Below are 26,554 nucleotides of genomic sequence, written 5' to 3'. Positions count from 1 at the left end.
CGACTGCCATTTTGTCTGCGCGTCTATCACTACACAGAACATCTTCGTTTCTGACTCCAGCTAGACACTCTGCGATGTATCCTCCGATCGAGCCGTACGAGAAAGGGAGACTTGACATACGGGTATCGCCCACCCTCATTCATTCCCTCTAGTTCGCTCCCTCCATCTGTTATCATCATACCTGAACGATCTGACTTTGGAGGCACTTTTAGCTACGAAATAAGCGGGCGTAGCAACGGTGTACCAGGCAAGTCAATTTCCCGTTGCAGACATCCCTCCAGTAGTCTGCAACGACCCACTTGTAGTGGTATTTCTGCACGGTGGCCCTGGTGGTGGAGTGGATCCCAAAGACAGGCAGTTTTTCAACCCCGACAAGTACAAGGTACGTTCTATCGCATAATTCAGGCTACGCCCATCAGCATTACCTGGTCCGCATTGTAGATTGTACTCTTCGATCAGCGTGGTGCGGGAAAATCGACACCGTGGGTCTTTGCGCTCTGTTCCTTGTCCCTAAGTTAGATCTGTTGTGTAGGAGCGCCTGCATTGACCACAATACCACGTGGGACCTTGTTGCTGACATTGAACGACTTCGGGACAAGCTTTCGATCGAGAAATGGCATGTTTTCGGTGGAAGTTGGGTGAGAGTATTTTGTCGTACTCCGCTATTTGGACTAGATCGTGTTCGATTAGGGCTCGACTCTTGCATTGGCGTATGCCCAGGTGAATAGTCATTTCATTTTGAGCAAAGCAATCGTAACAGGCAACTACACAGACCCACCCAAATCGTGTAAGGAGCCTCGTCTTGCGGTAAGCTCGCCGTGGTTGCACGAGTTTAAGCTCAAACACGTCCCATTTAGCGGAATATTCACTTTACGCAAAAGGTTGTATAAATATGCGCCGTCGCACTGCCCAGTACTCACGTCTTTGTCCCTTACGCGCGACTCGTCTCGTAAAGTGAACTGCGGTTTTTCTACCAAGACGGGACCTCACACTTATTCCCGGAGGAGTGGTAAGTAATATGACTGGCGTCTCGTTCGATAGGGCGACATCCCCTACTTACTGCATCTAGGAGTCGTTACCTTCGCCCTGTTGAACCCAGAAAACGGGATGACATGATTAAGGCTTACCACAGCCTCCTGGAAGACCCTGACGAGAAAATAAGATTAGGCGCTGCGAAAGCATGGTCGCGATGGGAGTGAGTCTGCAACTACTTTTCATCGTTGCATTCACGTCCATTTCTGGGGATTCAACCTCGTTGACAGAATGGCCACTTCCCGCCTCTTTGTTAGTCAAGACAGCCTTGAGCGAGCTGAAGAGGACGATTTTGCTTTGTGCGTGTCCCTTTCGTCAGGACTGATAACACTAACACATAGCACGTTCCACGCACATCTAGGTCGTTTGCACGTATCGAAAATCACTACTTCGTAAACGATGTTCGTATAAATATTGCTTTTACCCTTCCAATGTGGCGCATCGGCACGCCTTCTCCCCGCCTATAAAATAAACACTTATCTTTGGTTGGTAGGGCTTCATGCGTGATGGACAGTTGTTAGAGGAACAAAGTATTGCCAAGATGTGCGTCCCGGATGCCCCACATGCTTCCTTCACCTAAAGTCGTTGACGTGTTTGTCACTTATTCCAGCCGCCACATCCCTATCATCGTTGTACAGGGCAGGTATGATGTAGTTTGCCCGGTACGTCCACCAGCGTTACCCTCACTTCTTTTTCATTTCTGTTGTTGTCCTGTACTTGTCGACCATCCTTTCTCATCGCGTGCTTTGGATACAGCCAACGACCGCTTGGGCGCTCAAGATGGCTTGGGAAGCGAACGGTGCCGAATCAGCGTCGTTCACTTTCCATCTCGTCCAAGATGCTGGTCATTCATCTCGCGAGCCAGGGATAGAGAAGAAGCTTGTCGAAGCTGCTGATGAAGTTGTCGAGAAGTATTGAGTCTAGTATTGTCTAGACCTAATCCACCAGGGGCCAGATATGCAAATTGGAGCGGTTGGTTTCATTGAAAGCATGATCACATGTACACTACTGTTAATACCTGTCTGGATTGGATTTAACCTGTCTCTGCTATTGCACGGATATCCTCACCTCTTGAGGCAGGCTGGCATTTCTTGGAAGTGAACAACCAGCTGTCAGTTCATATGTGGTGCTGCGGGTGCTGGTGTCACATGTTTCTAGCATTGCAACAAAACCCCTTGGGTTGTCCGGGCGGCCTCATCTGCTACAGCTCCCAGAAAGTTACAGATGATGCCTCGATAGGTTGGCAACAGTGGTACCTACAACTTTAGAATAGTGGTTTTTCTCCGCATCTCGCTCCATACTTGGCACGCCTTCGCACAGAACTATGGCATTGTCAATGCTATTATGCACCATATTTCAAAAGAAATCGAACCGGTTACATATTTATCTTCACGTCAACCTCCTGACACGCTGGCCAATATTTCTTCATCAGTATTAGTGCACATGAGCCAAGGCGTTGCCATGATACTTACACTTCCATTGTTGCGGCAGGGGCGCTGAAGAATGTCCCCCGTGGTGCGTCATAACTCTTTAAATCGAGCGACGGCCACTTTGTATCCAGCGGTAGGACGTGTCCTTGACCCAAACTACATTGATACGCATTTGCAGGTTAAAGGTGACCTTGAATGGCCGATGCACGCGAAGTGTAAGACTGAAGACTAGGCTGCTATTTCGTTGACATTGCTGCCGCTGAGTGGAAGAGCCATGGTGGCTGGGAGGTGTGGCCGCTGAAGCCCGCTGGCTCGGTGAGGTGCAGGTGTATTGAGATAGTGATGCCCATAGCTTGCGGCTGGATGCGGTACGAGGGACAGCGACCAAAAGGAGTTATGTGGTCACAGGCTTTCTTGCACAGGATATGTCAAGAGCTCGACAATTCTCCTGTGCTTGTGTATCTTGCTTTCGCCCCAACCCTGCTCTACTCAGTTCTTCTGGCAAATATCACGGACATCGTGGCCGTCAGGTACAATTTCCACGTCGATTCACAACAGTGGTGTTTGTGTGTGTGAATTGCAATTTTTTGCAGGACGGACTCACTCACCAATTACAGGTACAGGATGCGACTCATTAATGTTGCTGCCATACTCGACGTTGAAACGAGTATCAAAGAAGGGAAAGAATTTAGTGCTTCAACTCCAGTGGTCGAGGAGTTTTACGGCCCTGACCTTGCGGAGAAAAAACTATGCTATTCTATCGCATTGTTGGGGTGTGGAGAAGTAGGGAGAGAAAGAGGTGTCATTTAAGGAGACTGAAAAAGCTCCTGGTTGTGGGTGAGGGAAAGAAGAAAGAAATCAGAGGGCGCACCGGTTACAAGAAGATAGTCGACACCTGCAAACAAGCACAGAAAGACAACCTAAAGTGGGCGTGGATCGACACCTTGCTGCATTGATAAAACGAGCAGCTTCGAGTTATCAGAAGCAATCAACTCGATGTACCAGTGGTACAAAAACGCGACATCGTGTTATGTCTACCTCCACGACACTGTTGGGGACTCTTGGACGAATCGAAGGGACTCGCCAACCGTTCCAAAGTGGTTTACACGCGGCTGGACACTTCAAGAACTCGTCGCGCCAAAGGTTGTCCATTTCTTCGATCAGAGGTGGGAACCCATAGGCGACAAAACACAACTTGCAGACATTCTCAACGAAATTACGAGAATCCCACAGTATATTTTGAAGAACGAGCCGGATCTCGAGCGCCCTGGCGTCGCCCAGATTATATCTTGGGCCGCCAACCGCACAACAACACGAGAGGAGGACCGAGCATATTCGCTATTGGGTCTGCTCGGCGTGCACATGCTGCTGCTGTACGGGGAGGGGAAGAACGCATTTCGTCAGTTTGCAGCTGGAAATTATTCGCACGTCTAACCTGAGTACTTTGGCCGTGGCGGAAGACCCACCTGCAAATTTTTCGGAATAAACGGACTTTATCGCACAGGATTGGCTTACATAAGTAGGATTTCCATGTAATGAACAAGGAAACTATCAGGGAAAAGTGGAGGATAAGATTGGACGTGGTGTTTCGGCACAAAAGCCTCCGTTGGACTCAACCACAAGTTACAGCTAACTACAGAGCGATAGACCAGATCCGAGCAAAATTCACATAAGCGCTTTCGCCTTGGTCGTGGGGCGAGCCAAACAATGTCGGTCAGCTATGTGAACACGGGTTTCCAGAATTGGCTACTGCAGGCGCGCGCTGTGATGTGCCCAAGCCCGCTTTAACCCTTGGCCTCAAGTGTGAAGGCATGCCTCCAAAGTGTACGTTCGATTGTGGGTTCAGAGCCGTATACACCCCTTGCGTGTTCAGGGTGATACTGGATCTCGCTGAGATATATGATCAATGCACAAGAGGAGATACTACCCATGGCCAGAAAATCTATGCTGCAGCATGTTTCCTACATGTACACTATGTCTTACAGATTACCTGGACATCGTGTGCAGTTAGTGAGCGAGGGCACCCACTGCCATTACATGGCTTCTTCATGACAGAGCCTGTGAGTCGAAACAGCTGGAAGACTTGATTGACTGTTCTGTGGCTTGTGCCAGTAGTTTGTGCTATTTCTTATGAACTCATCTGTGCTGACATTATAACCCACTGTTGTGGCTCACGACGAGGCTGCCAGGCGCTTGGGCACCACACCCGCCTGGAGTAGCCAATTCTAGAAACCCGTGTTCACATGACTGACCGACATTGTTTGGCTCACGTGACTTAGCTCCACAACTAAACAAAAGCGCCTATATGAATTTCGCTCGGATTTGGTCTATCGTTCTGTAGTTAGCTGTAGTGGGCGGGGCCGCACTGATCACGCTCCCACTGTCGTTTGTGCATTCCTCACGGCTTTCTCAAATACAGCGACTCCTTCACCTATGCGCAACTTCTCCTCATGTATTGCCCATGGCGTAGCCTTAAATCGCTTTCACCACTTGCCTTGCCTTGACATTAAGGCACGCGTGTGTTAGCGCACTTTCAGTTCCTGCAATGCAAGGTGGAATTCTCCGGGTAACACGAAGGCATTCAAGCTTCCAAATCTGCTCAGAGCATCCCGGCGACGACAGCCAAGACCTTCCCCGGGGAGCGACAGAGGAAAGACTGGATGGTTGTCCAGAAATTGATGGAGAACGTTTGGCCCAAGGATGATTGGAGCACTCGGGGGAAAGTGATCCTCGGTTTCGCTGTGCTCATCTCTGCCAACGTTTGTACGTCATTCTCACATGTTATGCAAAGCCCTTATCAATGGCGAAAGGTGTTGAACGTGCAAGCCCCGCAACTGTTTAAGCATATAACCGATGTCCTCAACATGGACGCGGGATCCCAAAGTACTGTCTGGATTGTGGCTGGTTCGCTCATACTTGGATGAATGCCAATAAACATGGAACCCTGCCTTTGACACTGACAATTTACCCTAGAAGGGGCTACACACATTGGAGCATCGTTGTTTGGGGAGCTCTTGAGTGCCGTGTTCGAACGCTCGCTAAATCTAGATCACAAATTCCATCTGTCACGTCGAACTGGTGGACTCACTTCCATATCTCAGGGGAACTGCTTTCATGCTATTGGCCATCCTATTTCGGATTATTCCAACCGCCTTTGAAATATCTTTTGTTTGTGGCATCCTGGTATCTTTATATCTTGTGCTACTCATTGGCGGTGCATAGCCATTGTCACCAAAAGCTACAAGTTTGGTTGGAGTTTTGCTGTGATCATGGCAACTTCGACGGCTTACACCTGGTTCATTGTGCGGACAACGCCGTGGAGGTGAGGGGAATCCTGCAAACCAGAAAGTTCTCATTTCCTTATTCATCCCTAGGACCCAGTTTTGACGTGACGCAAATGAGGCGGACAACAAGGCCGCAGCGGTTGATGTTGATTCGTCGATAAGCTGTGAAGCTGTCACAGTAAGCTCATTGGAGTGGCCTGATCAATTGTTTGGCTTACCTCGCTCAGGTCTGGAGAAAGGCCTGTTTGTGATCATGCAGGACTGGTCGCATAGCGGGACTAGTCACCTGACGATGGGGTTGGGATGTGGATGCTGGCTTATTGTGGGTAGCATCCAAGTCAGAACAGGCTCACAGATTGATGCAGTCTCTGCAATACAAATTCACGGTGTTTAGTCATCACTGCTTCGATCCATCAATGGCAGAGGATGGTTAAGTACCTCGACTTTACCATATGATCGCGTCTGGCGAATAGTTAAAGGTAGGAGATCGACGTCCATTGTTCAACAGGGATGGGCCGTCGCTTGGGTATTGTCGATGGGCCCAGACTCTATGCGGACGTGTTTGTGGTTCGACATGTGTGTTCAACCCATCCTAGACAATGCCCCTAAAGATTGCTACGACGTATGTCGTTTTTGCTCCGTGCTATAGCATTCCCTGCTCACACGCCAACAAGCACGTTGCCCAATGCGCCATATAAACCCCGTTCCATCTCGCAACTACACTCTGGTACTAACCATCGCTTTTGGTGGCTCTTCCACTCACGTTTTCCTCCTGAGAATAGACTATTCCATGTATGACCGTGAATATTTTGCTGCCGTTGATAATTTAGGTGTCTTCTGCCTACGTCCGGAGTACCCGAAGGGCCTTTGGCATACACTCCAATTCTCCAGATTCGAGCGGCGTTCTAGTGTGTTGCGGTCTCACCAGATCCCACTTCGGAACAAACTCACAATCAGACCATTCTGGGGTAACCGGAATAAGGACGTAGAACGTGACATATCATAGCACACTAAGTGGTAGAAGTACTATCCGGCACAACTATGTTCCATAACGAGGTAGCATGGAACATAGCTTTCTCAATGAGTACTGCGCACGCCGTAGAAATCATTCACCGATCACCGAAATGGCAGACAGGTGATGTAGACGTGCGTGTCATTAGATTGTGCGATACAGGTATTGAGTGCTAGGTTCGAGGCGTGTCTCAGTAGAAAATGCAAATCGAAAGCACGGTAATGAGGGCTGCAAAATGGAGTAAGAAATCGAATTGCTTAAGCTTCGGGAACGTGGCGTTAAGGATAGGCGCAGGGAGAGAACGCTAGTGGCGTCCGGAGTGACCATACAAGTGGAATGTACAACGCCCATAAGCATCTATCAAATGAAGGGCAGCGCACAATCATGAGGGTATCATGAGGGTAATAGCACCACTGCACAATTACATACCACCAGTTAGGTGTCCAGAATATCGGTAACAGTGGTGCAAGAAATCTTGCAATGGATTGCGCAGGCTGGCGATGTACACAGCACTCTCGTGAGGGCTGTAGTGATCGGGTCAGGTGTCTGACTTGTCTAGCTCATGTCCCGAAGTCCTTCAAATAGAAATGAATATTGGCTTCTCTTTTGTCATGTGGGCTGGGGTGTAGGCTGCTGGACGAGCAACTCCCTTGCGTGGCCTTGTATGTCCTGTGAGAGTGTCAACTACCGTGTTGCCAAAAAGTGTTGCAAGAAGTAAGGAGCAGAGTTTCAATCGCTTGGGAATACTTACTGTACGTTGTTTCTTGATAGGGCGGGGCCGTGCGGTACCACTGCCGGGACGAGCACCAACAGTACCAAGTGGCACACTCGGACTGGTGATATCAGTGGCCGCCATTACTGGCTGCGCGGTACCATCTTCCAACTCTCGTTTCTTTCCTCTTACTGCGGGGGTTGTGGCCCATTGTGGTGGCGCGCTGGATGGTATAGCGGCACGGGGTGTAGCGCTGGTCGGAGTTGATGTTGTACCGGACCGGTGCGAAGCAGGCGGAGGTATTGCCACTGCCGGAATGCGTGGTTTTTGGGGCAAAGAGCCCGGTGGTTGCTGGGCTGAAGGAGTTGTCGTGGTTGGGGGAGCAGGTTGTGGCGGTAGGACTACTCCAGGTGTAGTAGATATAGCACCGGGTACGACGCCTTGAGCTTGAGCACGAGCAAGTCGCTTGAGCTCTTTCTGGGTAAACGGTCATCTCCGCCCACATCTAACTCAGTAAGATTCTGGAAACGGAACTTACTCGCTTCTTCCGATCCTCCTTCGCTTGGGCCGATTCCAGAATCAATGCACCTGTGTTCCACTATGACCCTTGTTAGCTAATGACACCGTCATAGCCATTGTACGAACGCCTTTTAGTCCCTCTGGGCTGATTGTGAAGGCTTCTCTTTGCGTTCTCGCATCAAACTCTACTATTGCGATTCGTTGCTTGGGTGGTGCTTGCATGGTAGTGGTCAAGTAATCGTCCTTTTTCACTGAATGCTTTCCGGGAATGTTCTTGATTAAGTGACGGTACGAGTTCTTTTTCTTCTTCTCGTCATTTTCTGGTGGATGGTCATGGGGGTTGGCGTTGGGAGATATCGCGGAAGGCGGGGCAGCAGATGGCTGCAAAGATGTAGGTGTATGAGGGCGAACGTGTTTATTATAAGCATCGTGTAGATGGAACCGAGCTAGAAGATCCTGGGTGCTTGCTAAGGAGGTTTCGGGTTGGGAGTAGGCTTTTGCACCATGAGTAGTTGTTAACCTGGGGCCTTGTGTCGGTAGTGGCTCCAATAATGTACGTACCAGGCGGTGGAGGAAGAAACATAACCGGGGCATCCTGCATCATCGTTGACGGTCCTTCAACTACATCACGTTGATGATACTGTACATTCTCGCCATCCATGACCACGAGGGACAAGTGGAGCAACTAGACGTATCGGGAAGCGTCTCTGTGGGTTCAAAAGGCCCAAAATGGGAGCGCCAGGACGAGGAACACCGAAAGCCGCCTTTGTTTTCGCCGATATCGTCGACGATGAGCTGAACTGGTCTGCCCGCGTGTCTGTCGTCGTCGTCGTCGTCGTCGATGGCAAAGACGAGGGGTTGTGCGATTCGGTGACTGAGCTCGGGGTGCTTAGTCAGCAACGTGTGTTGTTTTCCCCCTTGAGCTGTTTGCTGAGTAATCATTACAACGATGTTGCGGTCGGCGTGGAATGGGTGAGCTTGGGACTTGGTATCTGATCCATTCCGTTTCCCACTTAGCTGTGTTTTTATGATTGAGGTTACTTCAGAGGAGGGGCGAATGGCGCTCTTCCCAGCCAGAATTCACGGTAAGTGTCGTGTGTGTGTGCGTGTGCGGCTTGCACATCCAACTCTGTCTGTTCAGCTGCCTGCAGTGACCGTCGGTCTTCTGATTGGGTGTTTACTCTGCTTCACCAACCTCTATTTTGGACTACAAACAGGATGGATTAGTATGTGAGTTGCGACCCCGTCATCTAGCGCCGTTGACGTTTACCATCCCTTCTGCTTAGGATGTCATTGCAATCTGCACTTTTGGGTTTTCTCATCTCAAAGCTGCTTCCAACTCCACTATCCCCTCAGGAGCTGATTGTGGTGCAGACAACTGCCGTCGCCACGGGAACGGTGCGGTAAATCTTCATAAGTACAACGTCTCTTGAACTGGTGTTAGATGCCATTGGCCGCAGGTTTTGTTGGTGTCTTACCAGCACTTGGTTTACTGGAGGAGGAGAAGGACGGTAGTCCCCCCATTCATCTTTCCTGGATATCGGCCATTGGCTGGTCATGTTCTGTCGCGTTTTTCGGGGTGTTCTTGTCGCCACCACTGAGAAAACAAGTGGTATGTAGCCTTAATAGGTTTGTCACGCAGTTGACGCATGTTCGCGTAGATCATAGAAGAAGAGCTCGCATTCCCTTCGGGAACTGCAACGGCACAACTCATATCCGTCCTTTATAAACAGCCCCCACCAAACCCATCCCTGCGCCGCAGGGCCGGCTACAGGGCTCTCGATACAGAGGACCCGCTAGAATCCACGGGTGATCAGAGCGGAGAAATTGATCGAGATACCCAGGAAATTGCGACACGAATAGAAACTCCCGATGAATGCGAGGTAATCCAGCAGGAAGGATGGCAAGATCTCGCGTATAGCTTTCTTGCGTCAGGTGTGATGACTGTTGGTATCTCTGGGCTTATGAAAGGACGCGGTTTCACGTTGTATGCGACAGCTCGCTGCCTTCTTCTTCCCGATTGTCTTCGCTGTACCTTTGTTCGGACGATACCTCGCTCGCGAGTGGCTATGGTCTCTTACTCCAAGTTTATCGTATGTTGGTCAAGGTGGGTTTGCAATTTTCATTCTACATTCTACGTTCCACCTTACTCTTTCTAGGAATCATCATGGGATTTCCGACGACATTGAGCATGAATTTGGTAAGCTATTTAGTTGAAGGCCTTGGTACACTTCTAATGGAACTCCGTTAGGGTATGCTGGTAGGTTGGGGTCTCTTGTCACCCCTTTCCAAATGGGCGGCATGGGCACCTGGACCTGTTGGCGATATGGCCACCGGCGCACGAGGTTGGATCCTTTGGGTCTCCCTCGCCATAATGTGTGCAGACTCTCTCGTTTCCCTTCTCCCAGTCTGCCAGTCATACATTGTGAAGTTATTGTCTTCGTATCGGACGTTGAAACATACCAATGATCCGGTTCAAGAGGCTGGTGCGGAAGACGAGACTCCCGAGAGGCTGGTGCCGGCGAGTTGGGTTGTTAGCGGTCTCGTCGCGAGTATATTGCTTGGGACGCTGTTGGTATGGTTTGTATTCGGCGAAGAAGGCATCAAAACGTGGGCAACGCTGGTCGGCTTTGTGCTGGGTGGTTTGCTGAGTGTATTAGGGTATGCAATTATGACCCACACGTTTACAACACTAACATGTCAACCAGTGTCCGCGCACTGGGAGAAACTGATCTCAATCCCGTCAGTGGTCTTGGAAAGATATCGCAACTGTTCTTTGCCTGGATACAGCCTGGTAATGTTGTCGCTAACATTATAGCTGGCGGAGTGGCCGAAGCAGGGGCTCAGCAGTGCGTCGCGTCTCTTGTTTGAATCGCTCTATCCCTGACACAATTCTTTAGGGCGGGTGACCTCATGCAAGACCTGAAAACCGGGCATCTCTTGCATGCCTCGCCAAGAGCACAATTCTACGGCCAGCTTACTGGTTCCTTTTTATCGATTATCGTTTCCGCCACCGCCTTCAACCTCTACCAAAGAGCCTACACGATTCCAGGGCCTTCTTTTCCAGCACCCACAGCATATGTCTGGTTGAACCTAGCACGTTTGCTACGTTAGTGTCACGTTTGCATCATGTGCATCCGCTGATGTCCTATGCAACAGGGGATGGCCAGCTGCCAGCTAGGAGTGGTTTATTCATGCTCGTTTTCGCACTGCTATTCGCAGTTAATGCAGGTATCAAAGTCATGGCAATTCGCCGCGGCCACCCTTACGCCAAGTGGATACCCTCAGGAGTTGCGTTCGCAATCGGCTTCCTGAATACACCATCGTTTTCCATCGCGCGGTTGATTGGCGGACTGATCGAGTACTGGTACCATCGGCGGAAGTGCAGCACAGGTGGACGGGACATTCGGCTTATTGTCATTGCGAGTGGCTTCGTTCTAGGGGAGGGGGTAGTGAGCGTGCTTACACTCATTTTGCGGACTCTGGGAACTGGTGTAATTAGTTGTTGGGGTTGCAGTGGGGGAATATGTCCTGGCTGTCCCGCCTGACAGACTCGCCCCTTAGTCATGGTGAAGGCGTGTACATAGAAGTAGAAGGAACACGTGGCAGACCGACATAGCATATGCTCCCGCTCTACTAGTACCAGTCGCAAGTTTAGTCGTGTGCGACTATCGTCGACACGTCTGTTCATCTTGCCAGCAACGCAACGTGCCCCTGAGCGTTTTTTTGTACATAGACGATGTCCCGAATAGCCCTCGACAAAATTCCGGCTCTCACGTTCTATGGGGATGGATTGACCAAAGCCAGGCGGACACCTCCAATAGCGCAGCTGGTTTGCATCGGAAAGCCTTGCAAGCTTTACCAACCAGAAGTCGTGCGATGTACGAATCTCGGAGGGTCCGGCGTCGAAGTTGACTGGAAGGTGAGCGGCCTCGGTGAACCTCGTGCTGGGCCGAGCTTACGCTGTTAGATCCACCATTACAGTGCGAAGCTGACTTGCCGTCTTCTTTACGTTTCGGCAAGGTAGAGGTATCTTGTGAAGGATGGAGTGGTCCAGGTGACCCGTACGTGATGAAGGGTAAGTCGGTCTGACTGACCCTCAGTACCACCAGTTTGTCGACAATATCCAGTCACTGACGGCAAGTAATGGTTCCGTAGGATCGTGTTCATTGGAGTATCAGCTCATTGAATTGCCCGACGCTTTCCGCGACAACACGGGGTCCACGTTTGGCGGTGTACCGCGTTTCTTCCGAAGTACGCTGCAAAGCCTTTCTTGTTACCTCACCCGGATGATTGACCGATGTTCCAAGATCTGGATGCGTCTGGCATGGTATTCATGGTTGTCTGGTTGATAGTCCTAGCATTACTTGCCTACAGTTTCATCAGCTCCTGCCTACGTCGGCATTACCCATCGACCGGTAACACGCGGCGTGTCAATCCTCCCTCGTACCCCCATGGAGGCAGCGGTGGCGGTGGCGGTTCGTTCCCCTTCAGTCCTTCAAGCCCACCTCCGCCTTACAGCAAGGATCCCCCGTCGAGTTCTAGCGATGGACAGTGGCGCCCAGGGTTCTGGACTGGCGCAGCTCTGGGCGCTCTTGCCCAGCATTTGTGGAATGATAGACAATCGCCTCCTAGGGCTTACGATTGGGAGCGTGAACGCACGGGATCGTTCTACCCAACCGCTAGACGTAGACCAGTGCCGAACTTTAGTAGTTATGATGATAGAGGCGAGGGTCCTTCGAACCTCGGTGCGATGAGGACAAGCACAGGTTACGGAGGATCTCGCTCGAGATGATATCTTTGTGAGCATTACTGTTTGATTACTGTAGTTTTGTTTCCTGTCGTACCCCCGAACTGAGCGTTTTTTATTCACAATCCACGATAAAATTGAACAGTACAGGTTATTTGTTAGAAGTACAAGTTGTCAGTGTGCATACCAGTCAGTATAATTTACACTGGATTACACGCAGGCTCGCTAATAGTCTAGGAATGTAGTCAACTTACTATCCGTGTTCCTCGCCCCCCGCACCCTTACAAGCGGGAGCCAGATGGACCGGCCTGACCCGGCCCGCTGTAGTGCGACGGTACTCCAAAGGTATTGTCAGTTGCGCCATAGAAAGGGCTCGCAGCTCCACCGCGCAGGTCTTTGCTGACACGAGATCGGCCCCTGTTCTCCTCTTCGTACCATCGTCTGGCCATCTTCGACGGAGTAATGTGAGCAGGGTCCTGTGCAGTAGTAGTCTTCCTTCGTTTAACGACACAGCCAGATGCCGAAATGAAGAACGTGAGAACAATAGAAAGCAGGATGAGCCCTGCAGCAACCACGAAGATAGTTCTGGGGAACGAAGCAACCGTGGCGCTGTAAACTAAGCCAAAGAGCACGGGCTGGACAGATGTCAGTGGAAATTCAAACTGAAAAGAGAAACAACCGTACACCAAGGATGGTCGACCCGACTGCCTGCAAAACAGCAAGAGCTCCAAGGAGTTTACCAGGCTCAGATACCGCGTCACAGTCACTGAAAGCACCATCTGAGCCTGCACGAATGCGCGCTGCCTCTTTCTCAGCCAAACCACGTCCTTGGAGTGAACTGAGCGCGAAGCTTTGGGCAGCAGGCAGGATACCAGCACCAGCACATGCAAGAGATGTGGCACCGACAAAAAAGAATTCCGACCACCATGTAGAGGAACGATCACCCGAAGGAAGGGGTGCAAAGACGACTGCTGTATGCGAGCAGAACTCGGCAATCATCGAGCAACGCAACACCACAAGATCAAAACGCATCTCCGCAAAAAGCTGGGATATCGTCGGGACAGGTTTTCCATTCTGTTTACCTTGTGCAAGTACAGCCGCTGAGACAGCAGAACGAACGGGCTTGAAAGTGACTAAAAGGACTATTAAAGAAGTTGTAAGTCTTGAGAAGTTGGATATTGCAGAACTTACAAGGCAAGAGGAAAAGGAGATAACAAGCACGAACAGCACCCTGGAATGAGATGTAGTAGCTCAGCTGCTCCGCAGACCAATCGTATACATGCTCTGCATAGAGGTACTTAAGCTGGAAGAGCCCAGAAGCGAGCATGTTAAGCGCCAGAGCAATTGCGAGCAAGGTAAGACTCCAGTCTTTGCGTCGGCGTATTCGAACTTGCCCTTCGCCAGCAACCCTAACGGCAACGGGGATATCGGACGGGAGGAAGACAGCAAGTGGAGACAGCAAGTTTTTCAGAATGCCCGTTGCGATATTTCCCTCGCCTAAAGACAAAGCATTACAGGGTTTCTAGTCGAAATATACCATGTGTACTGACCATCGTTGGTGTTAGCCTCGGAGGTTTCCACAGCGCGACTTTTGCCCTTGCGGTTTGACGCCCGACGGGAAGCCGAAAGAGATTCAGGGATGACGAAGGATACCAGAAGAAAGTTGACAAATGAACACGTGATCGACACCCAGAAGACAGAGTTCACACTTTGTAATGGATGGTCGCCTAACCACAGCTATGACACCCAGTGATGAGATATTTGCGCAGGGCACTTACTTGTTCCGACTCTCAAGAAATAGACTGGGTGCCTGATAAGCCACGCTCCCAGGATCGGCCCAAGAGCAAGTCCGACAAACAACACCCCACTGAAACGTGCAAAGATTGTTGCACGAGAACCCGAAGATGTGCAGTCGGTGATATAGGCTGATTGAGCACTTGTCATAGCGGACCATCCGCCAAGCAAGCCCTCTATGACTGGCGCAAGGACCAAGAGCTTGTGAGAATGGCCAGCCAAGGGGCTATTTGGCGTAGAAACAAGAATAAATATGAGATCACTGCAGGAACCAAACCGTTAATGGTTTAGAGAAATGCCCAAACATAGAACCAGCCTACGTCATGAAGAGGCTGAAAGCGGTGACCCCGAGTACACGGGTGCGGCCGTATCGCTCCCCAAATTGACCCCACCAGCCGGTGGTGAGAGCTGAAAGTGCGCCCATGATGGTTGTCATGATAGTCTGCAGTCGGGCTGCCCTGGCCTGCACAGCAGGATCCGAAACACACTTGTTGCCAGGTATGACCCGTGGATCATCCCCCTCGTTCACGCCATCACCTTCGGACTCTTTGAAGAGCGACGTTGTAGATGAGGATGGGAAGAACAAAGGAATGGAAGGTTGTGCCTGTGCCTCAGGTAGATGGTCGGTAGAACGAAGGCCTAACATGAACCCGTCGACGGGGACGGACGCATGTTTGTAAGGATCATGTAGCTGGTTGCATGAAAGTTCAGTGAACACCTCCACGCGTGACGCCAGCGTCATCCCACGCTATACGAACAGAATGAGTCGGCATAACTGCGACAAGATAGGAGACGATAATTCTACCGTGAGTGACGTAGCTAGAGCGAACGGGACGAGCCTTGTAGACAACAATGACGATCAAGGCAACACGAAACGTTAGGAGAAAACACACCATAAAGGTCTGGCACGGTAGAACGGTTTCTTTACTTTCTTGGGAGCGACCAAGTGGTCCCGCTCCGTGGGCAAGGTCTGCTCCGAAGCGGCGGGTCGGTCAAAGATATTCTCGGCTGGTGGTCTAGAGTCGGCGGGAGAGTTGAATGCGGTGTTCTCCGTAGATATGATGGGGTCAGTAATGATCCTGTCCAACGACATTGTTCAACGAAGTCGTTCAGAAACAGGAGACAAGGAGTGACGCAAGTGTGGGTGCAGAGCCGTGCCAAAAAAACGATCACACGATTTTATAAATTGGGGACACGAGGGGACACGCTGCCCACGCACCTACTTGACTAAAAAGAGGGAAATTCGACAGCGGCCATCTTGAGCAGACTAATCTTAGAGCCACCGCTCCTCCCTGGCATGGCAGTCCAGAACAGTGCTATCATCATAGTCGTTGTATCAATGAGGTAGTGGGGTGATTAGGTAATACGTCCATATCTGCCAAGATCGAGTCACCCGGCGGGGAAAACTATTGGTAGATGGTAGATGGTCCTGTTTCACTCATAAGACGACCTTCCAGATTCCATCATGACGAGGAATGTGAGAGAAAACATCTCCCGACTGATCCCTGACCCCGGCCAATCTGCTGTGTGCGGCTTCTCGTCACCCGACTGGCGGGGCAGTTCACTGACACGCGGCTCGTTTAGATTACCAAAGGATGGGGAAACAAACATCCTGATCACATCCGCCTTACCTTACTGCAACAATGTGCCTCACCTAGGTACGTCACTGGCTTTGCGATCTACCTTCATTAACGCTTCCTCGAGGAAACATCATCGGTAGTGTACTCAGTGCCGATGTCTTCAGCCGGTATGTCGCCACCTTTGACTTCGCCTTCTTTCGGTATTTTAATGATAACATCTCTTTGTATTACAGGTACAACAGTACGTTTCAATTGCTCATTGGCCGATAACAGGCGCATCTGACGCGAGCCATTTAGGAGCGCGAAATCGCAGAACACTTTACATCTGTGGCACTGACGAGTACGGCACTGCATCGGAAACCGCGGCTCTCAAAGAAGGCGTCACCCCAAGGGAACTTTGTGATAAATATCATGCTGTACATAAAGAAACATACGAGTGGTTTGACATTGGGTTTGTCGTCTTGCGGCGGGCTCTCTCCGGACACTGATCGCGTGCATAGTTTCGACCTCTTCGGACGGACCTCTACCCCTTACCACACTGAGTAAGTAACTTTCGAAACGACCATTAGTACTCTCGCGTGACATACCCCGAGAATTTGCCAATCAGTATACCTCAACCTTGGGAAGAACGATTATCTAGAGAAACAAGTTAAAGATCAGACATACTGCGATGGCTGTGCCAAGTAAGTGGTGCGGTTTTATCTCCCCTTTCTTTACCAGACAGTGATCCAGGTTCTTGGCCGACCGATATGTAGAGGGAATATGTCCCCACTGTGGTTTTCCTGTAAGTACGACGGCAATCCACCTTCTTTGCATATCTGACAGTAAGTAGGATGCTAGAGGGGATCAGTGCGACGGCTGCAGTCGCACACTCGATGCTATTGACCTTATAGAACCACGTTGCTTGCTTGACAAGTCTCACAAGGTCGTGACACGTTCCTCGTCTCACATGTATTTCAAGCTTGATACCATCCAACCTCGACTAGAAGAGTGGATCAAGGAATCGTATAAAGAAGGGAAATGGTCACCAAATGCGACGATTAATACGGAAGGAGAGATCGTCGATGCACGAGTCAAGACCGGTTTGCGTCCGACACCAGTTACACGAGACCTCACATGGGGTGTGCCCATCCCTCCCCTAGGTCGCGAGGATGACAAAGAGATGGACGGCAAGGTTCTCTGTAAGTCTCTACGCCTTCCGCATTACTACGTAGTGATTTTGATTCTCGTTTCAAGATGTCTGGGTTAGTCCATGACACATGTGCTTTTGGCCACCTTTACTCATTCCTCAGTTTGATGCCGTGAATGGCTACGCAAGCATAACCGCCAACTATACCCCTGAATGGCGACAATGGTGGCATAACCCAGAGAACGTCAAACTATACCAGTTTATGGGCAAGGACAACGTATATTTCCATACCATCTACTTCCCTGGCATGCTTCTAGCCGATGGTGGACACTGGACCATGCTTCACCATGTTTCAACTACAGGTAGGTTTCGCAATAGCCCACCTTTTTACGTGATTTGATCCACGTCCTGTCGGCAGAATATCTGAATTATGAAGGTGGAAAGTTCTCCAAAAGCAAGAACCGCGGTGTATTCGGCCCCCAAGCAAAGGAGACCGGTATCCCGGCATCCGTTTGGCGGTATTATCTTCTTGCCACACGCCCGGAAACCCAGGATGCCATGTTTTCCTGGGCGGATTGCGTATGTTTGGTGCCTTCCGTTCCCCCCGTTTGTCTGAAGCTCTTTTGCCGCAGATTGCTGCAAACAATAACGTTTTGCTAAAAAAGTTGGTCTAATACCCTTGTCAAAGTTATCTGTACTCACCAGCTCATCAGCTTCGGAAACTTTGTCAACCGAGCTCTTAAATTCGTATCGTCACAGTACAACGGCATCATCCCTGAGAGCAGCGACGAGCCTGGCCCCCTCAGTCCAAACGATCCCCTTGACAGCGAGTTTATCAATGAAGTAAACGCCCTTCTCAAAGAATATGTCGATGCATTGGAGAGTGTCAAGATCCGTCTTGGCTTACAAATCGCCATGCTCGTCTCAAACCGTGGTAATGGATACTTACAAGCAGCAGGGCTCAACAAGATGTTTTTGGCGGAGAATCCTCAACGTTGCGCGCAAGTTGTTTCGCGTGCTGTGAATCTCATCTATGTGTTGTCGGCATTGATATATCCGTATATGCCCAGTACGTCAGAAGCCATCTTGGAGCAGCTCAATGCACCTGCGCGTGTCATTCCCGAAGTGCTCTCCACGGATATATTAGGCGGACATCACATCGGAAAACCGGACCATTTGTTCAAACCCATAGATGAGAAGATGGAGGCGGTGTGGAAGGGAAAGTTCGAAGGCAGCGGGGGAGTGAGTCAGGAGGCTCCTGCACCTAAGCGCAAGCCCAAGAAGGCAACAGCGGACAATGCGAGGGTGAATGGTGTCAAAGAGAACGGGCCGAAGTCAGAGGAAGCCCTCGCTTTGGAAGCCAGGATCCTCGAGCACGGGCAGTATGTGCGCTCGCTGAAGGAGAAAAAGGAAGCAAAGGAGGTGATTGATGCCGCGGTTGTCGAATTAAAGAAACTAAAAACGGAGCTGGCTGCTTTGGAGAAGGCCTGAAGTGGTTGCATCTTCATCTTCCTCGAACTCACGAGTGCTTGTAGTTTTATAATACGCCGTGAAAGTGACGGTACCGGTTTGCACCCCATGTCGACACGACGATAAATATTGTCGGGCAGCTAAATTATTGGTACATGTGGTCCACAGGAGAAGTGCTTCACGCTGGTCAGCTCTTGCAAATAACTTGAATATGGTAGGGACTGTTAAGAGGCACTAATTAGAGACACCTCCACAGTAAAGTAAGGATAGTAATAAGGAGCGAAACAGTAGTCAAGTTGACGTCTGCCATCCCCTTGGGGGACTCCCAGATCACAAACATGTTACACCAATTCACGTCTAGTTGGGCTTGGAAGTGTTCAGAACTTGCCTTTTCGCAGAAATTCGATGTATATTGTGGTCAGTGAGTCAAGATGTTGGAGAGCAGCTGACCACACAGGTTCCAAGATTTTGTAATGAAAACGTTGTTGCCAGATCGCCGGTTACGCTCTCGTGTGCACGCCCGCAGGCCACCACGAGGCAACCTCATTCACTCCAGTCACCATCATCCCAAACGTGTCGTGCATCTGCCAATCTCGTAAAGTGCTGTATTCTGTATCGTATGTCTGACATGATGCGGGGAAAATGCCTCTAGTAGCCCGTCAATGCTGAGTTGCTGTAGGCATGCTCGGAATACTCCAACGATGGTCTATTCCGCCGATGAAGTAACAACTGGCACGATCTCATGTCAGCTCTGTATCCGCTGCTTTTAGCAGCCTCGTGTCTTATGCCAGGCTTCTCAGTTCTTGTCTCTGATAATGATCTGGGGCACCTGCCGCTAATAACTAGTCCGTCCCTGTTTCCATCAACTTCCCTCCATTCTGCGGTGACCGGGTGAACTGCCACCTCCGACGTTGTGGTCCAGCGCTACCTGTTAAGTTCGCCTTGATACCTCATCATCATGGCTGAATGGTACAGAGGCCAACGGCATAATGGAGCTCACGATGCCAAAATCGATTTCTCTGGTCAGTCCACATCATTCAAACAACAAAACTCTTGTTATCCTGTTGCTGAGTCCGATCTCACAGTTCACCATAAGATGACGCCTGTGAACGGGGACGAACAGGATAACCATCCTTCACTTGATCAGCTCTGGGATCAAATACGAAGAAGGAAGGAGCGTCAAGAAGCCAAACGTCCTACGAAGGTGAAGTCTCTCGAGACGGCGACTGCCGCCCCCAGTGGCGTCTCCCGTTCACCCCCAGATCAGAGCGCAATGCAGAGGAAGGTTACACCCCCCCAGCTAAAGAGGAAAAAGTCCATGTTAGTCGGATTTTTTGCTGTCGAGTACAAACACCACGATGGCATGCTCACCGGTTCCTCCCATTCCATAGTGTTTCCTACCGTGAATCCCACGACGGCCGTACTGTACGTACTCAGCGCTCCCAGACTCGCTTGTCTTACCCCCCTTTCGCACAGAAAACGGCCATATTCGATTTACCCGGTGTGAAGAAACACCATATACATATCAACTTCCGCTCAGATCACATGACGGTTGAGTGGACAACCGTTACGATCACGGAAACTGAAGAGGATGGGCGGCTTGTAAGGGAACGGAAGGAAAAAATATATACGCGGACTATACCAGTACCCCAGGGAACGAAGGTAAGTTACACACGTCTGCTTGATACTGTGCCCTCATTTACTTTTTAGTTCGAGGAGGTTCGTGCAACGATGGACAATTCCCGTCTAATCTTGACCTACCCAAACATGAGAACTGTACGCGTCGATCGCCGAAAACACGAGTTTGGACAGGGTGAACCACGTCGCATTGAGCCGACTGAAGTCGAGTCCACAGACGTCTACGAATACTAGATGCGAGATACAACCATGTTTTCTAAATTTGTTTGGTGACATTTCTTTTTTATCTACTGCTTTCGTTCCTGACTATGCCATTGTACGTTTGTCGATCCCCGGAGATGGTCTTGATGTACTACAGCTCACCACGGCCTATGTTGCCATGTATATGCCTGCGCTATAATCCCATGCCCAGTCTTGTCTTGGCGGAAAACGACCATAAAACTTGTTGCGGCGTCTCTGTGGTTTCGCGTATGAAGAGAAGTCTCATGAGACAGGCAAACCACTCAGGGACAACATGCTCGTGGAAGAAGCCAAGGTCACGGGATGAAGCAGCGCGCGAACAATCGCCAACCTTATCTGACGACCCACGTTAATTTGGATACAGCAAGGGATGCATGGACGACCCAACTCGCTCGCGGCAACTGGCCTGTGCAATACGTTACATATCATCAACACTCCATTCATAGCTTGCCGTCGCCACCCGTTGTCTTTCATTTTGCCGCTGGAACAACTTCCTCTCGAAACCATTGCTGCGGTCTGTCAAGCGAATGAGCGTCATTATCGGAACGCCACGCCGATAATGCCCAAAAAAAAAAACGCACCTACGCCATCCCATCTATATCCAGGTTTGATTCCAAAACGGTTAGGAGGCGGAGGTGGCCCAGTATATTCTGGTTTACGGGGACCTTTAGTCTTCTTTCTCTGCAACCACTCGTGTTAGGAGGTCGTGATGTGACACTCGTAAGGAACTTACCATGAGGAATGCTGCGGCAGGGTCGTTCCATCGTTGTTCCGCCATGCGCTCCTCGTTTAGCTCTTTATCGTCTGCATATCGAGAGAACGGTAAGGATTTGTTCTTCTCCAGTTGTAATCTCCGTTTTTCTTCTTCCTCTCGTTGTACCAAGCCTTTTCCCCATTCCATCTTTTGAGACTCCTTCTCCTCTTTTTCCCTCTTCTTTCTTGCGGCCTCCGCACGGGCGACTTTCATATCGATCTTCCTACCCGATGCGTCACGATACACCGTCTCTTGAGCTGCCTCCATGTCTTCCTTGGACATTTCCTCCATCTTAACGTTAGACTTTGGTAGGGCACGTCGTAGTTGATCCGAAGTTAGTAGGCCACCTTTGAAAGGCTGCGAAGTATCCTCCGACACGACAAGGGGTTGTTCGTCTGCTGGAACTGGGGGGCTTTCCTCCCTTTCGCCCTCCCGTACTGTTGTCCAATTCGAATCTTGATTGCTTTGCCGCTTTTTAAAGCTCCCGTCACTTGCTACTACCGCTTCGGCGATGTCCAATGCTTCTTCTCGTTCTCGTTGGGACCGTTCGTCTCCAAAACCGGTGTCCTCGTCAATGAACATGGACGGACCATTCGAGTCAACTTTGCGTTTCTTCTTCGTTTTCTTGGGCCCTGCGCGGGAAAGGATAGCCTCTGCTTTTGGGCCTGACATGTATTTCTCTGCGAGATAGGCTTGCATGGCGAATAGAATACCTGTGATACGCAACTAAGCTGAACCGTATTACTAGTACAATGGTGATGGTCACAAGCACTGCGAGTATTTGGTGACTAAGCGTAACCTCTGACACCGCCACAGCAGACACGCTTTGGAAACATAAAGTATTCAAACACCAAGAAGCTATTCGCGAGGACATGAATTGATTTGATGGGTCACCGATCGGGCCCTCTCCACAAAGGAGGCCAAGAAGCTGGAGAAAGTCTTCAGTGGTTTTCCCGACTTTGAATGGTCGTCTTCGTGTGTAGCCCAGCCAGCAGTAAACCCCTGCAGAGGGTCCAGAAAGCTGGAAGCTGACACAGGCGGCTTTGGCAACACGCTTGGCATTATGGGCTCTCCACGCATTGGGTCGGCTGATTTTATCGGCTTATTAGTTTTTTGCCTGGTATTTGGCAACGGAGCTTTGTCGCATGCCCTCGACACGCGTGAACGCCTGCAATAACCACAATAACAACAACGATGAAGTTCACAAGCTAACACGTGTCTACACTTACGAGAACAACGCGGAGTACGCAGCTTCGGCTTCTCTGACGGGGACCAAAACTAAAGGCGGGTGTCCATCGCGAGGCCTTTCCAAACGACTGGATTTATGTACGCGAGGTCTGCACAGACGTACACCTTTCCGTGGCTCACGACAGGTGTTAGCTGGTGGGCCGCCATCTTCGTTTTTGGAATCCGGGTCGAGGATAGTATCGTCATCCTCTGTTGCCCTCCGTTGCGGACTGCAGAACTTGTTCATGGTCACGAAAGCTAATGGGCGACAGTTTCTTCGGAGCGAGCTGGAGTCTTGTATAGCCTCTGATGGATCTCCATGAGTCAAGATGGCAGCTCGCGATAAAGCCTCTGCCAGGCGTGTTTTCCTTCGTGGCTTAGTCCCGCGGACAGCGACCTTCGCCTTCGTCCGCGCTGGTAGCTTCACTTTACGTCCTCTCTTGGCTTTGTATGTGGTCCGGTTCGGCCCAGAAGTCTTCTTATCGAGCTGGATTATTGTAAGCTTGGCTTTCTTCTTCTGACTTGAACACGTTTTCTGGGCTGATCTGCGCAAGAAGCCTTCGACAGTGAGATCCGCGTGGTCTGATTGCAAGTCTGGCATTGGCGATGTAAGCTGAGGTAAAACGGTGATGTCTGGTACCATGTTCATGGTCAGAGGCTGGCAGACCGCTTCGACGTCGACTGTCGGCTGGGGCAGGCCAGCGACTGTTACCGGGCCCTGAGCTCGGGAGTCCAATCCAAAGTCCATCTGTAGCCTCTTCCTCCTTCTCTTAATCTGTTTGAGGTGGTTAGGTGGACGCATATAGAGACCAAGGACAGGGGTATTTACCACGAACTCGGTCGTCATGTTGCGTATTAGTTCAGTAGGCGGACGCGGGTTTGGGGGTTGAAATCTGCTTCAGGTATGAAGTTGTAAGACTGACTGCTGATGATGTGCTGGTAGCCAGGTCCAGTGCGTTCAGTCACTACATGGTCGGCTGACCTGACTCCCAGCAGCAGACACTTGCTCCTGCGGACTCAACCAATCTCAGACTCAGTGCTCGGAATAATAGGAAAGCTGAAATTTTCATTTGTCTGACTGAGAGACGTGTACACTATTAAATCCACTCGGTCGGCCCGCCCCACAAGAGGACATTATATTCATCATCTACGGTCCAGTACAGGGGAAGCTCCCCCGTAGTTCACCAACCTTGCATCTCGGGGAGCTTACACCTTCGGCTCGTCATCGTAACGCTCTGGACTGCCTTTGTCCCTACCCTCGGCATAGGCGCTAAGACCGATGCGGTTGGCGATTTCCGTCTGGCGTTCTTGGTCTGCAACACCGAGACCCTCGCGGTCGCCGAACACGGCGTCCATCTCTTCCAGAGTCAGCCCCTTTGTCTCAGGAACCTACATGTTATCAGAAACGCCGTGGTGCAGGAGATAACACGAATACTCACAAATAGCAGGACGAAGAGTCCACCCAAAAGAGAGAAAGACTGCCGAAATCGGTAAGCGTGCTGGGGTAATATTTGTCGACAAACACTAGCTTACCCCGAAGAAGACGAAAGTGCCAAAGCCTAGGTGGGTCATCATAGACGGCGTAACTTGGCCCACAATGAAGTTGTTCATCTATCACACACGTACAAGCATGAGTAAGAAACGTTACCACCTGATATAGGCAAGAAGTATACCCAGTTCGAGGAAGCGGCGATAGAAAGACCTTTTCCACGGATACTCAGAGGCCAGATCTCGGCGACAAGGATCCAACAACAGGGTCCCCAACTGTAGCCGAAAGCTGCGGGCAAGGCGTAAGTAAGTCCCGTGATGCATGCCCAGCTCACTTACCGACAGGAGAAGATCCAAACGAACACGCAAGCGACCCAACCAGCACCTTTAAAACAAATGTCAGTCTCCGGCCATATAAGAAGCATTCGTGTGTACTTGTATGACTGTGAGGTAGGATTAAGAACAACGGTCTGAGGATCCAGGGAACATGCGACGACTTACGAGCCCCATGAATTGTGGTATAATCCCGTGAGTACGGCAACGACAAGGTGGCAACTATGGTGGGGGTATTTTAGTGCTTGCCGTCACCTCCAAACTGGTAACTTACGCGGCCATGATGAAGGCGCCAGATACGAGAACAGGTTTACGGCCAACTTTGTCAACGTAGAGCACAGCGGGGATAGTGGCAAGGAACATCCTATCAGCCAGAGTAAGATTAGTTTTCACGGTGACCGCCATGGTTGCTACACTTACACGATACCCACTACACCTGTTGCAAGGAGGTTCGTGGCATTGCCGGTCAAACCAAGGTCCGTGAATATGCTAGGAGCATAGTACAATATAGCGTTTACGCCCGTCCACTGCTGGAAAAACATCGTTCTTTCGAAGGAATGGAATCACATGCAATGATCTGGAACGATATGGACTTACGCTGAGCCGATGACGACCCTGTAGAGCAGGGTGCGAGTTCGGATCAAACTCAAATAAGCATTTAATCCAAGAAGGAAGTTAGAGCGGGTCGTTCCATCCTGGTACTGAGGGAATCTGAGAGCGTTGCTCTCCTTTTCAAAGAGATATTGAGCCTTGATTTCCCTGTGCCGTATATGTCAGGGGCAGTCACCGAAGAGAGCAAACTACCCACAAGAACTCGATTTGGACGAGATCAGAGTCTGGTGGAAGGCGACGAGCCCTGCTCAAGACTGCCAGCGCCTCGTCGTCCCTTCCCTGATTGACAAGCCATCTGATGCCACGATATCAACACTACTGTAACGGTCGGGCATGCATGTCTGGGGACAGCGCACCTGGGAGAAAAGGGCATGAATAGGATACCAGCCCCGAGGACAAGAGCGGGGACAAGTTGAAGTGCGAGGGGGATCCGCCATGCAGCTTCGCTTTGGTTCTTCCCTCCGATGTAATTTGTACCGTAATCAATCCAAAAGGACACCATGATGCCGAAAGTGATGGCAAGTTGTTGAAGGGCAACAAGACTGCCTCGGACTTCGGGGGGCGCAAGTTCGGCGCTGACAACGAGAGAGTTACATAATGAGATACGATAAAATGAATACAACTCACTTGTAAAGCGGGACTGCCATGCTGAGCGATCCAACACCTAAACCCGTGACGAACCGCCCTGACATGACGTGTTGAGATGACGACAAGGATGATGGGATGGGTACTCACCTCCGTAAATCGAAGAGGGGTGGAATGCAGCAGTCTGAACAACCACGCCGACGCAAAAGATGATTACAGCTACATGGATCGTAAGGATTAGAACGGACATTGGAATCTAAACAACCCACCGAGCACGATTGTGTATTTGCGAGAAAGCTTGTCCGCGAGATAACCCGTGCAGAGAACACCGAACCATGCACCCAATTCAAGGATAGCAACCAACCATCCCTTAGTGCCAGTATTGTCGACAGCAGAAGCCATCCGATCGTCAAATGACTTCATACTGACGCGGTGTGAGCGTCACGGACAGCGTAGATTAGCTGTGACCAACCTTAGCACACCTGAGAAGACACCCTGGTCGCGATGATAGTGAGCACATAGGAGGTCAATATACGGAAACATGCAGCATACCTGGTTATAACCTATAGGAGAGAGTGGTTGTGTGAGGTCAGACTAAAAAGTGACAGGAAAGGGGATAACGACCATAGAGGCTAGTTCTTCTGGGTTAGTTTGGGAGAAGGCATAGGAATGCACACACGCACAGTCCACCAAGAGAGGCGAAAACGGCGATAAAGAAGATTCTTCGATTATGAACAAGACCAGCCTGGGAGGTGAACCATTAGGGGGGATGTTGAACGCGTAGGATGATCGTACTGACCCAACCGGATTTTCCAGCGAGCTTGGCTCTGCGCTGGTCCAAAGCGAAGTCTGCGCCTCCTGCCATGGTTCTAGGAATGAAGGTAGGGGGACAAGCACAAACAGAAGGGCGGGGTGCGGGCTGAACGCGCTTTTTATACGCGAGCCGGTTATGCAGGCTCTTTCCC

The 26,554-nt window shown here is 50.5% G+C and overlaps 12 protein-coding genes across 12 annotated transcripts; 7 read left to right on the top strand and 5 right to left on the bottom strand.

Moving 5' to 3' along the window:
- Window positions 1-74: 74 nt before the first annotated feature.
- Window positions 75-1,950, top strand: F5J12DRAFT_716062 (Alpha/Beta hydrolase protein; the record flags this gene model as incomplete). Its single annotated transcript, XM_051740989.1, has 14 exons — window positions 75-122; window positions 248-382; window positions 442-482; window positions 533-638; window positions 691-720; window positions 773-807; window positions 858-881; window positions 956-1,009; window positions 1,070-1,195; window positions 1,263-1,331; window positions 1,394-1,433; window positions 1,526-1,575; window positions 1,643-1,694; window positions 1,789-1,950. 14 exons carry the CDS (start codon window positions 75-77, stop codon window positions 1,948-1,950), a joined length of 972 nt encoding a protein of 323 aa, XP_051603189.1.
- A 381-nt stretch (window positions 1,951-2,331) lies between these two features.
- On the top strand, window positions 2,332-4,047 carry F5J12DRAFT_810974 (uncharacterized protein). Its single transcript, XM_051744820.1, has 7 exons — window positions 2,332-2,442; window positions 2,505-2,675; window positions 2,815-2,954; window positions 3,080-3,235; window positions 3,305-3,349; window positions 3,389-3,835; window positions 3,867-4,047. The coding sequence occupies exons 2-7, from the start codon at window positions 2,658-2,660 to the stop codon at window positions 3,946-3,948; spliced, it is 888 nt and encodes a 295-aa protein (XP_051603188.1). The 5' UTR covers window positions 2,332-2,442; window positions 2,505-2,657; the 3' UTR covers window positions 3,949-4,047.
- Window positions 4,048-5,101: 1,054 nt separating this feature from the next.
- On the top strand, window positions 5,102-5,551 carry F5J12DRAFT_678489 (uncharacterized protein; the record flags this gene model as incomplete). The annotated part of the gene is made up of 3 exons (XM_051740219.1): window positions 5,102-5,221; window positions 5,273-5,366; window positions 5,436-5,551. Coding segments are annotated over 3 exons (330 nt in total), but the record flags the coding sequence as incomplete, so codon positions are not given.
- A 2,339-nt stretch (window positions 5,552-7,890) lies between these two features.
- F5J12DRAFT_810953 (uncharacterized protein) lies at window positions 7,891-8,865 on the bottom strand. Its single transcript, XM_051744819.1, has 2 exons — window positions 8,551-8,865; window positions 7,891-8,483 (listed from the first exon to the last, which is right to left on the bottom strand). The coding sequence occupies exons 1-2, from the start codon at window positions 8,648-8,650 to the stop codon at window positions 8,050-8,052; spliced, it is 534 nt and encodes a 177-aa protein (XP_051603186.1). The 5' UTR covers window positions 8,651-8,865; the 3' UTR covers window positions 7,891-8,049.
- Window positions 8,866-11,618, top strand: F5J12DRAFT_810949 (OPT oligopeptide transporter protein-domain-containing protein). The gene is made up of 12 exons (XM_051744818.1): window positions 8,866-8,961; window positions 9,026-9,074; window positions 9,131-9,219; window positions 9,276-9,387; window positions 9,434-9,601; window positions 9,651-9,935; window positions 9,988-10,096; window positions 10,149-10,189; window positions 10,241-10,650; window positions 10,698-10,838; window positions 10,890-11,098; window positions 11,149-11,618. The coding sequence occupies exons 1-12, from the start codon at window positions 8,939-8,941 to the stop codon at window positions 11,535-11,537; spliced, it is 2,025 nt and encodes a 674-aa protein (XP_051603185.1). The 5' UTR covers window positions 8,866-8,938; the 3' UTR covers window positions 11,538-11,618.
- A 110-nt stretch (window positions 11,619-11,728) lies between these two features.
- Window positions 11,729-12,784, top strand: F5J12DRAFT_715571 (DUF1183-domain-containing protein; the record flags this gene model as incomplete). Its single annotated transcript, XM_051740962.1, has 4 exons — window positions 11,729-11,911; window positions 11,974-12,067; window positions 12,148-12,243; window positions 12,300-12,784. The coding sequence occupies 4 exons, from the start codon at window positions 11,729-11,731 to the stop codon at window positions 12,782-12,784; spliced, it is 858 nt and encodes a 285-aa protein (XP_051603184.1).
- Window positions 12,785-13,260: 476 nt separating this feature from the next.
- On the bottom strand, window positions 13,261-15,620 carry F5J12DRAFT_692105 (uncharacterized protein; the record flags this gene model as incomplete). The annotated part of the gene is made up of 8 exons (XM_051740396.1): window positions 13,261-13,374; window positions 13,424-13,881; window positions 13,931-14,231; window positions 14,255-14,476; window positions 14,528-14,795; window positions 14,854-15,281; window positions 15,339-15,372; window positions 15,427-15,620. Coding segments are annotated over 8 exons (2,019 nt in total), but the record flags the coding sequence as incomplete, so codon positions are not given.
- Window positions 15,621-15,910: 290 nt separating this feature from the next.
- On the top strand, window positions 15,911-19,041 carry F5J12DRAFT_810921 (tRNA synthetases class I (M)-domain-containing protein). The gene is made up of 14 exons (XM_051744817.1): window positions 15,911-16,060; window positions 16,118-16,191; window positions 16,238-16,280; window positions 16,347-16,354; window positions 16,411-16,564; window positions 16,614-16,655; window positions 16,707-16,796; window positions 16,846-16,897; window positions 16,946-17,294; window positions 17,350-17,357; window positions 17,406-17,604; window positions 17,661-17,821; window positions 17,875-17,906; window positions 17,956-19,041. The coding sequence occupies exons 1-14, from the start codon at window positions 15,999-16,001 to the stop codon at window positions 18,731-18,733; spliced, it is 2,052 nt and encodes a 683-aa protein (XP_051603182.1). The 5' UTR covers window positions 15,911-15,998; the 3' UTR covers window positions 18,734-19,041.
- Window positions 19,042-19,808: 767 nt separating this feature from the next.
- F5J12DRAFT_715669 (uncharacterized protein) lies at window positions 19,809-20,584 on the top strand (the record flags this gene model as incomplete). The annotated part of the gene is made up of 4 exons (XM_051740971.1): window positions 19,809-20,032; window positions 20,104-20,137; window positions 20,189-20,374; window positions 20,423-20,584. 4 exons carry the CDS (start codon window positions 19,809-19,811, stop codon window positions 20,582-20,584), a joined length of 606 nt encoding a protein of 201 aa, XP_051603181.1.
- Window positions 20,585-21,008: 424 nt separating this feature from the next.
- F5J12DRAFT_715471 (Pre-mRNA-splicing factor of RES complex-domain-containing protein) lies at window positions 21,009-22,043 on the bottom strand (the record flags this gene model as incomplete). Its single annotated transcript, XM_051740956.1, has 3 exons — window positions 21,009-21,106; window positions 21,172-21,271; window positions 21,324-22,043. The coding sequence occupies 3 exons, from the start codon at window positions 22,041-22,043 to the stop codon at window positions 21,009-21,011; spliced, it is 918 nt and encodes a 305-aa protein (XP_051603180.1).
- Window positions 22,044-22,428: 385 nt separating this feature from the next.
- On the bottom strand, window positions 22,429-23,385 carry F5J12DRAFT_810908 (uncharacterized protein). The gene is made up of 2 exons (XM_051744816.1): window positions 22,568-23,385; window positions 22,429-22,512 (listed from the first exon to the last, which is right to left on the bottom strand). Exon 1 carries the CDS (start codon window positions 23,371-23,373, stop codon window positions 22,570-22,572), a length of 804 nt encoding a protein of 267 aa, XP_051603179.1. The 5' UTR covers window positions 23,374-23,385; the 3' UTR covers window positions 22,429-22,512; window positions 22,568-22,569.
- A 225-nt stretch (window positions 23,386-23,610) lies between these two features.
- Window positions 23,611-26,406, bottom strand: F5J12DRAFT_810895 (general substrate transporter). Its single transcript, XM_051744815.1, has 18 exons — window positions 26,389-26,406; window positions 26,212-26,334; window positions 26,154-26,157; window positions 26,062-26,089; window positions 25,859-26,013; window positions 25,740-25,808; window positions 25,632-25,689; window positions 25,361-25,579; window positions 25,201-25,299; window positions 24,990-25,151; window positions 24,813-24,938; window positions 24,667-24,756; window positions 24,596-24,614; window positions 24,403-24,463; window positions 24,245-24,348; window positions 24,105-24,182; window positions 23,979-24,005; window positions 23,611-23,951 (listed from the first exon to the last, which is right to left on the bottom strand). The coding sequence occupies exons 5-18, from the start codon at window positions 26,010-26,012 to the stop codon at window positions 23,778-23,780; spliced, it is 1,440 nt and encodes a 479-aa protein (XP_051603178.1). The 5' UTR covers window position 26,013; window positions 26,062-26,089; window positions 26,154-26,157; window positions 26,212-26,334; window positions 26,389-26,406; the 3' UTR covers window positions 23,611-23,777.
- Between the last annotated feature and the right edge of the window lie 148 nt (window positions 26,407-26,554).

The sequence above is a fragment of the Pisolithus orientalis genome (assembly GCF_024613125.1).
Source record: "Pisolithus orientalis strain OTSU chromosome Unknown F5J12scaffold_5, whole genome shotgun sequence".
In the NCBI taxonomy this organism is placed as follows: Eukaryota; Fungi; Basidiomycota; class Agaricomycetes; order Boletales; family Pisolithaceae; genus Pisolithus; species Pisolithus orientalis.
This window is presented reverse-complemented; position numbering and strand designations above follow the sequence as displayed.

Bases quoted from the DNA above. Each gene is read 5' to 3' on its own strand.
- F5J12DRAFT_810921 (XM_051744817.1), top strand. From the start codon at position 15,999: ATGACGAGGAATGTGAGAGAAAACATCTCCCGACTGATCCCTGACCCC. The intron at 16,898-16,945 runs GTAAGTACGACG...GACAGTAAGTAG, and splicing joins GTCCCCACTGTGGTTTTCCT to GATGCTAGAGGGGATCAGTG. The intron at 17,822-17,874 runs GTATGTTTGGTG...CTTTTGCCGCAG, and splicing joins TGTTTTCCTGGGCGGATTGC to ATTGCTGCAAACAATAACGT.
- F5J12DRAFT_810908 (XM_051744816.1), bottom strand. From the start codon at position 23,373: ATGCGTCCACCTAACCACCTCAAACAGATTAAGAGAAGGAGGAAGAGG.
- F5J12DRAFT_810953 (XM_051744819.1), bottom strand. From the start codon at position 8,650: ATGGATGGCGAGAATGTACAGTATCATCAACGTGATGTAGTTGAAGGA. The intron at 8,484-8,550 runs GTACGTACATTA...ATGGTGCAAAAG, and splicing joins GTTTCTTCCTCCACCGCCTG to CCTACTCCCAACCCGAAACC.
- F5J12DRAFT_810949 (XM_051744818.1), top strand. From the start codon at position 8,939: ATGTTGCGGTCGGCGTGGAATGG. The intron at 9,220-9,275 runs GTGAGTTGCGAC...CCTTCTGCTTAG, and splicing joins CAAACAGGATGGATTAGTAT to GATGTCATTGCAATCTGCAC. The intron at 9,936-9,987 runs GTTGGTATCTCT...TGTATGCGACAG, and splicing joins TTGCGTCAGGTGTGATGACT to CTCGCTGCCTTCTTCTTCCC.
- F5J12DRAFT_810895 (XM_051744815.1), bottom strand. From the start codon at position 26,012: ATGAAGTCATTTGACGATCGGATGGCTTCTGCTGTCGACAATACTGGC. The intron at 25,152-25,200 runs GTGGGTAGTTTG...TATACGGCACAG, and splicing joins CTCGTCCAAATCGAGTTCTT to GGAAATCAAGGCTCAATATC. The intron at 24,349-24,402 runs GTCGGTAAGTGA...CCTTGCCCGCAG, and splicing joins GTTCGTTTGGATCTTCTCCT to CTTTCGGCTACAGTTGGGGA.
- F5J12DRAFT_810974 (XM_051744820.1), top strand. The intron at 3,350-3,388 runs GTCGACACCTGC...GACAACCTAAAG, and splicing joins GCACCGGTTACAAGAAGATA to TGGGCGTGGATCGACACCTT. The intron at 3,836-3,866 runs GTACGGGGAGGG...GCATTTCGTCAG, and splicing joins GGCGTGCACATGCTGCTGCT to TTTGCAGCTGGAAATTATTC.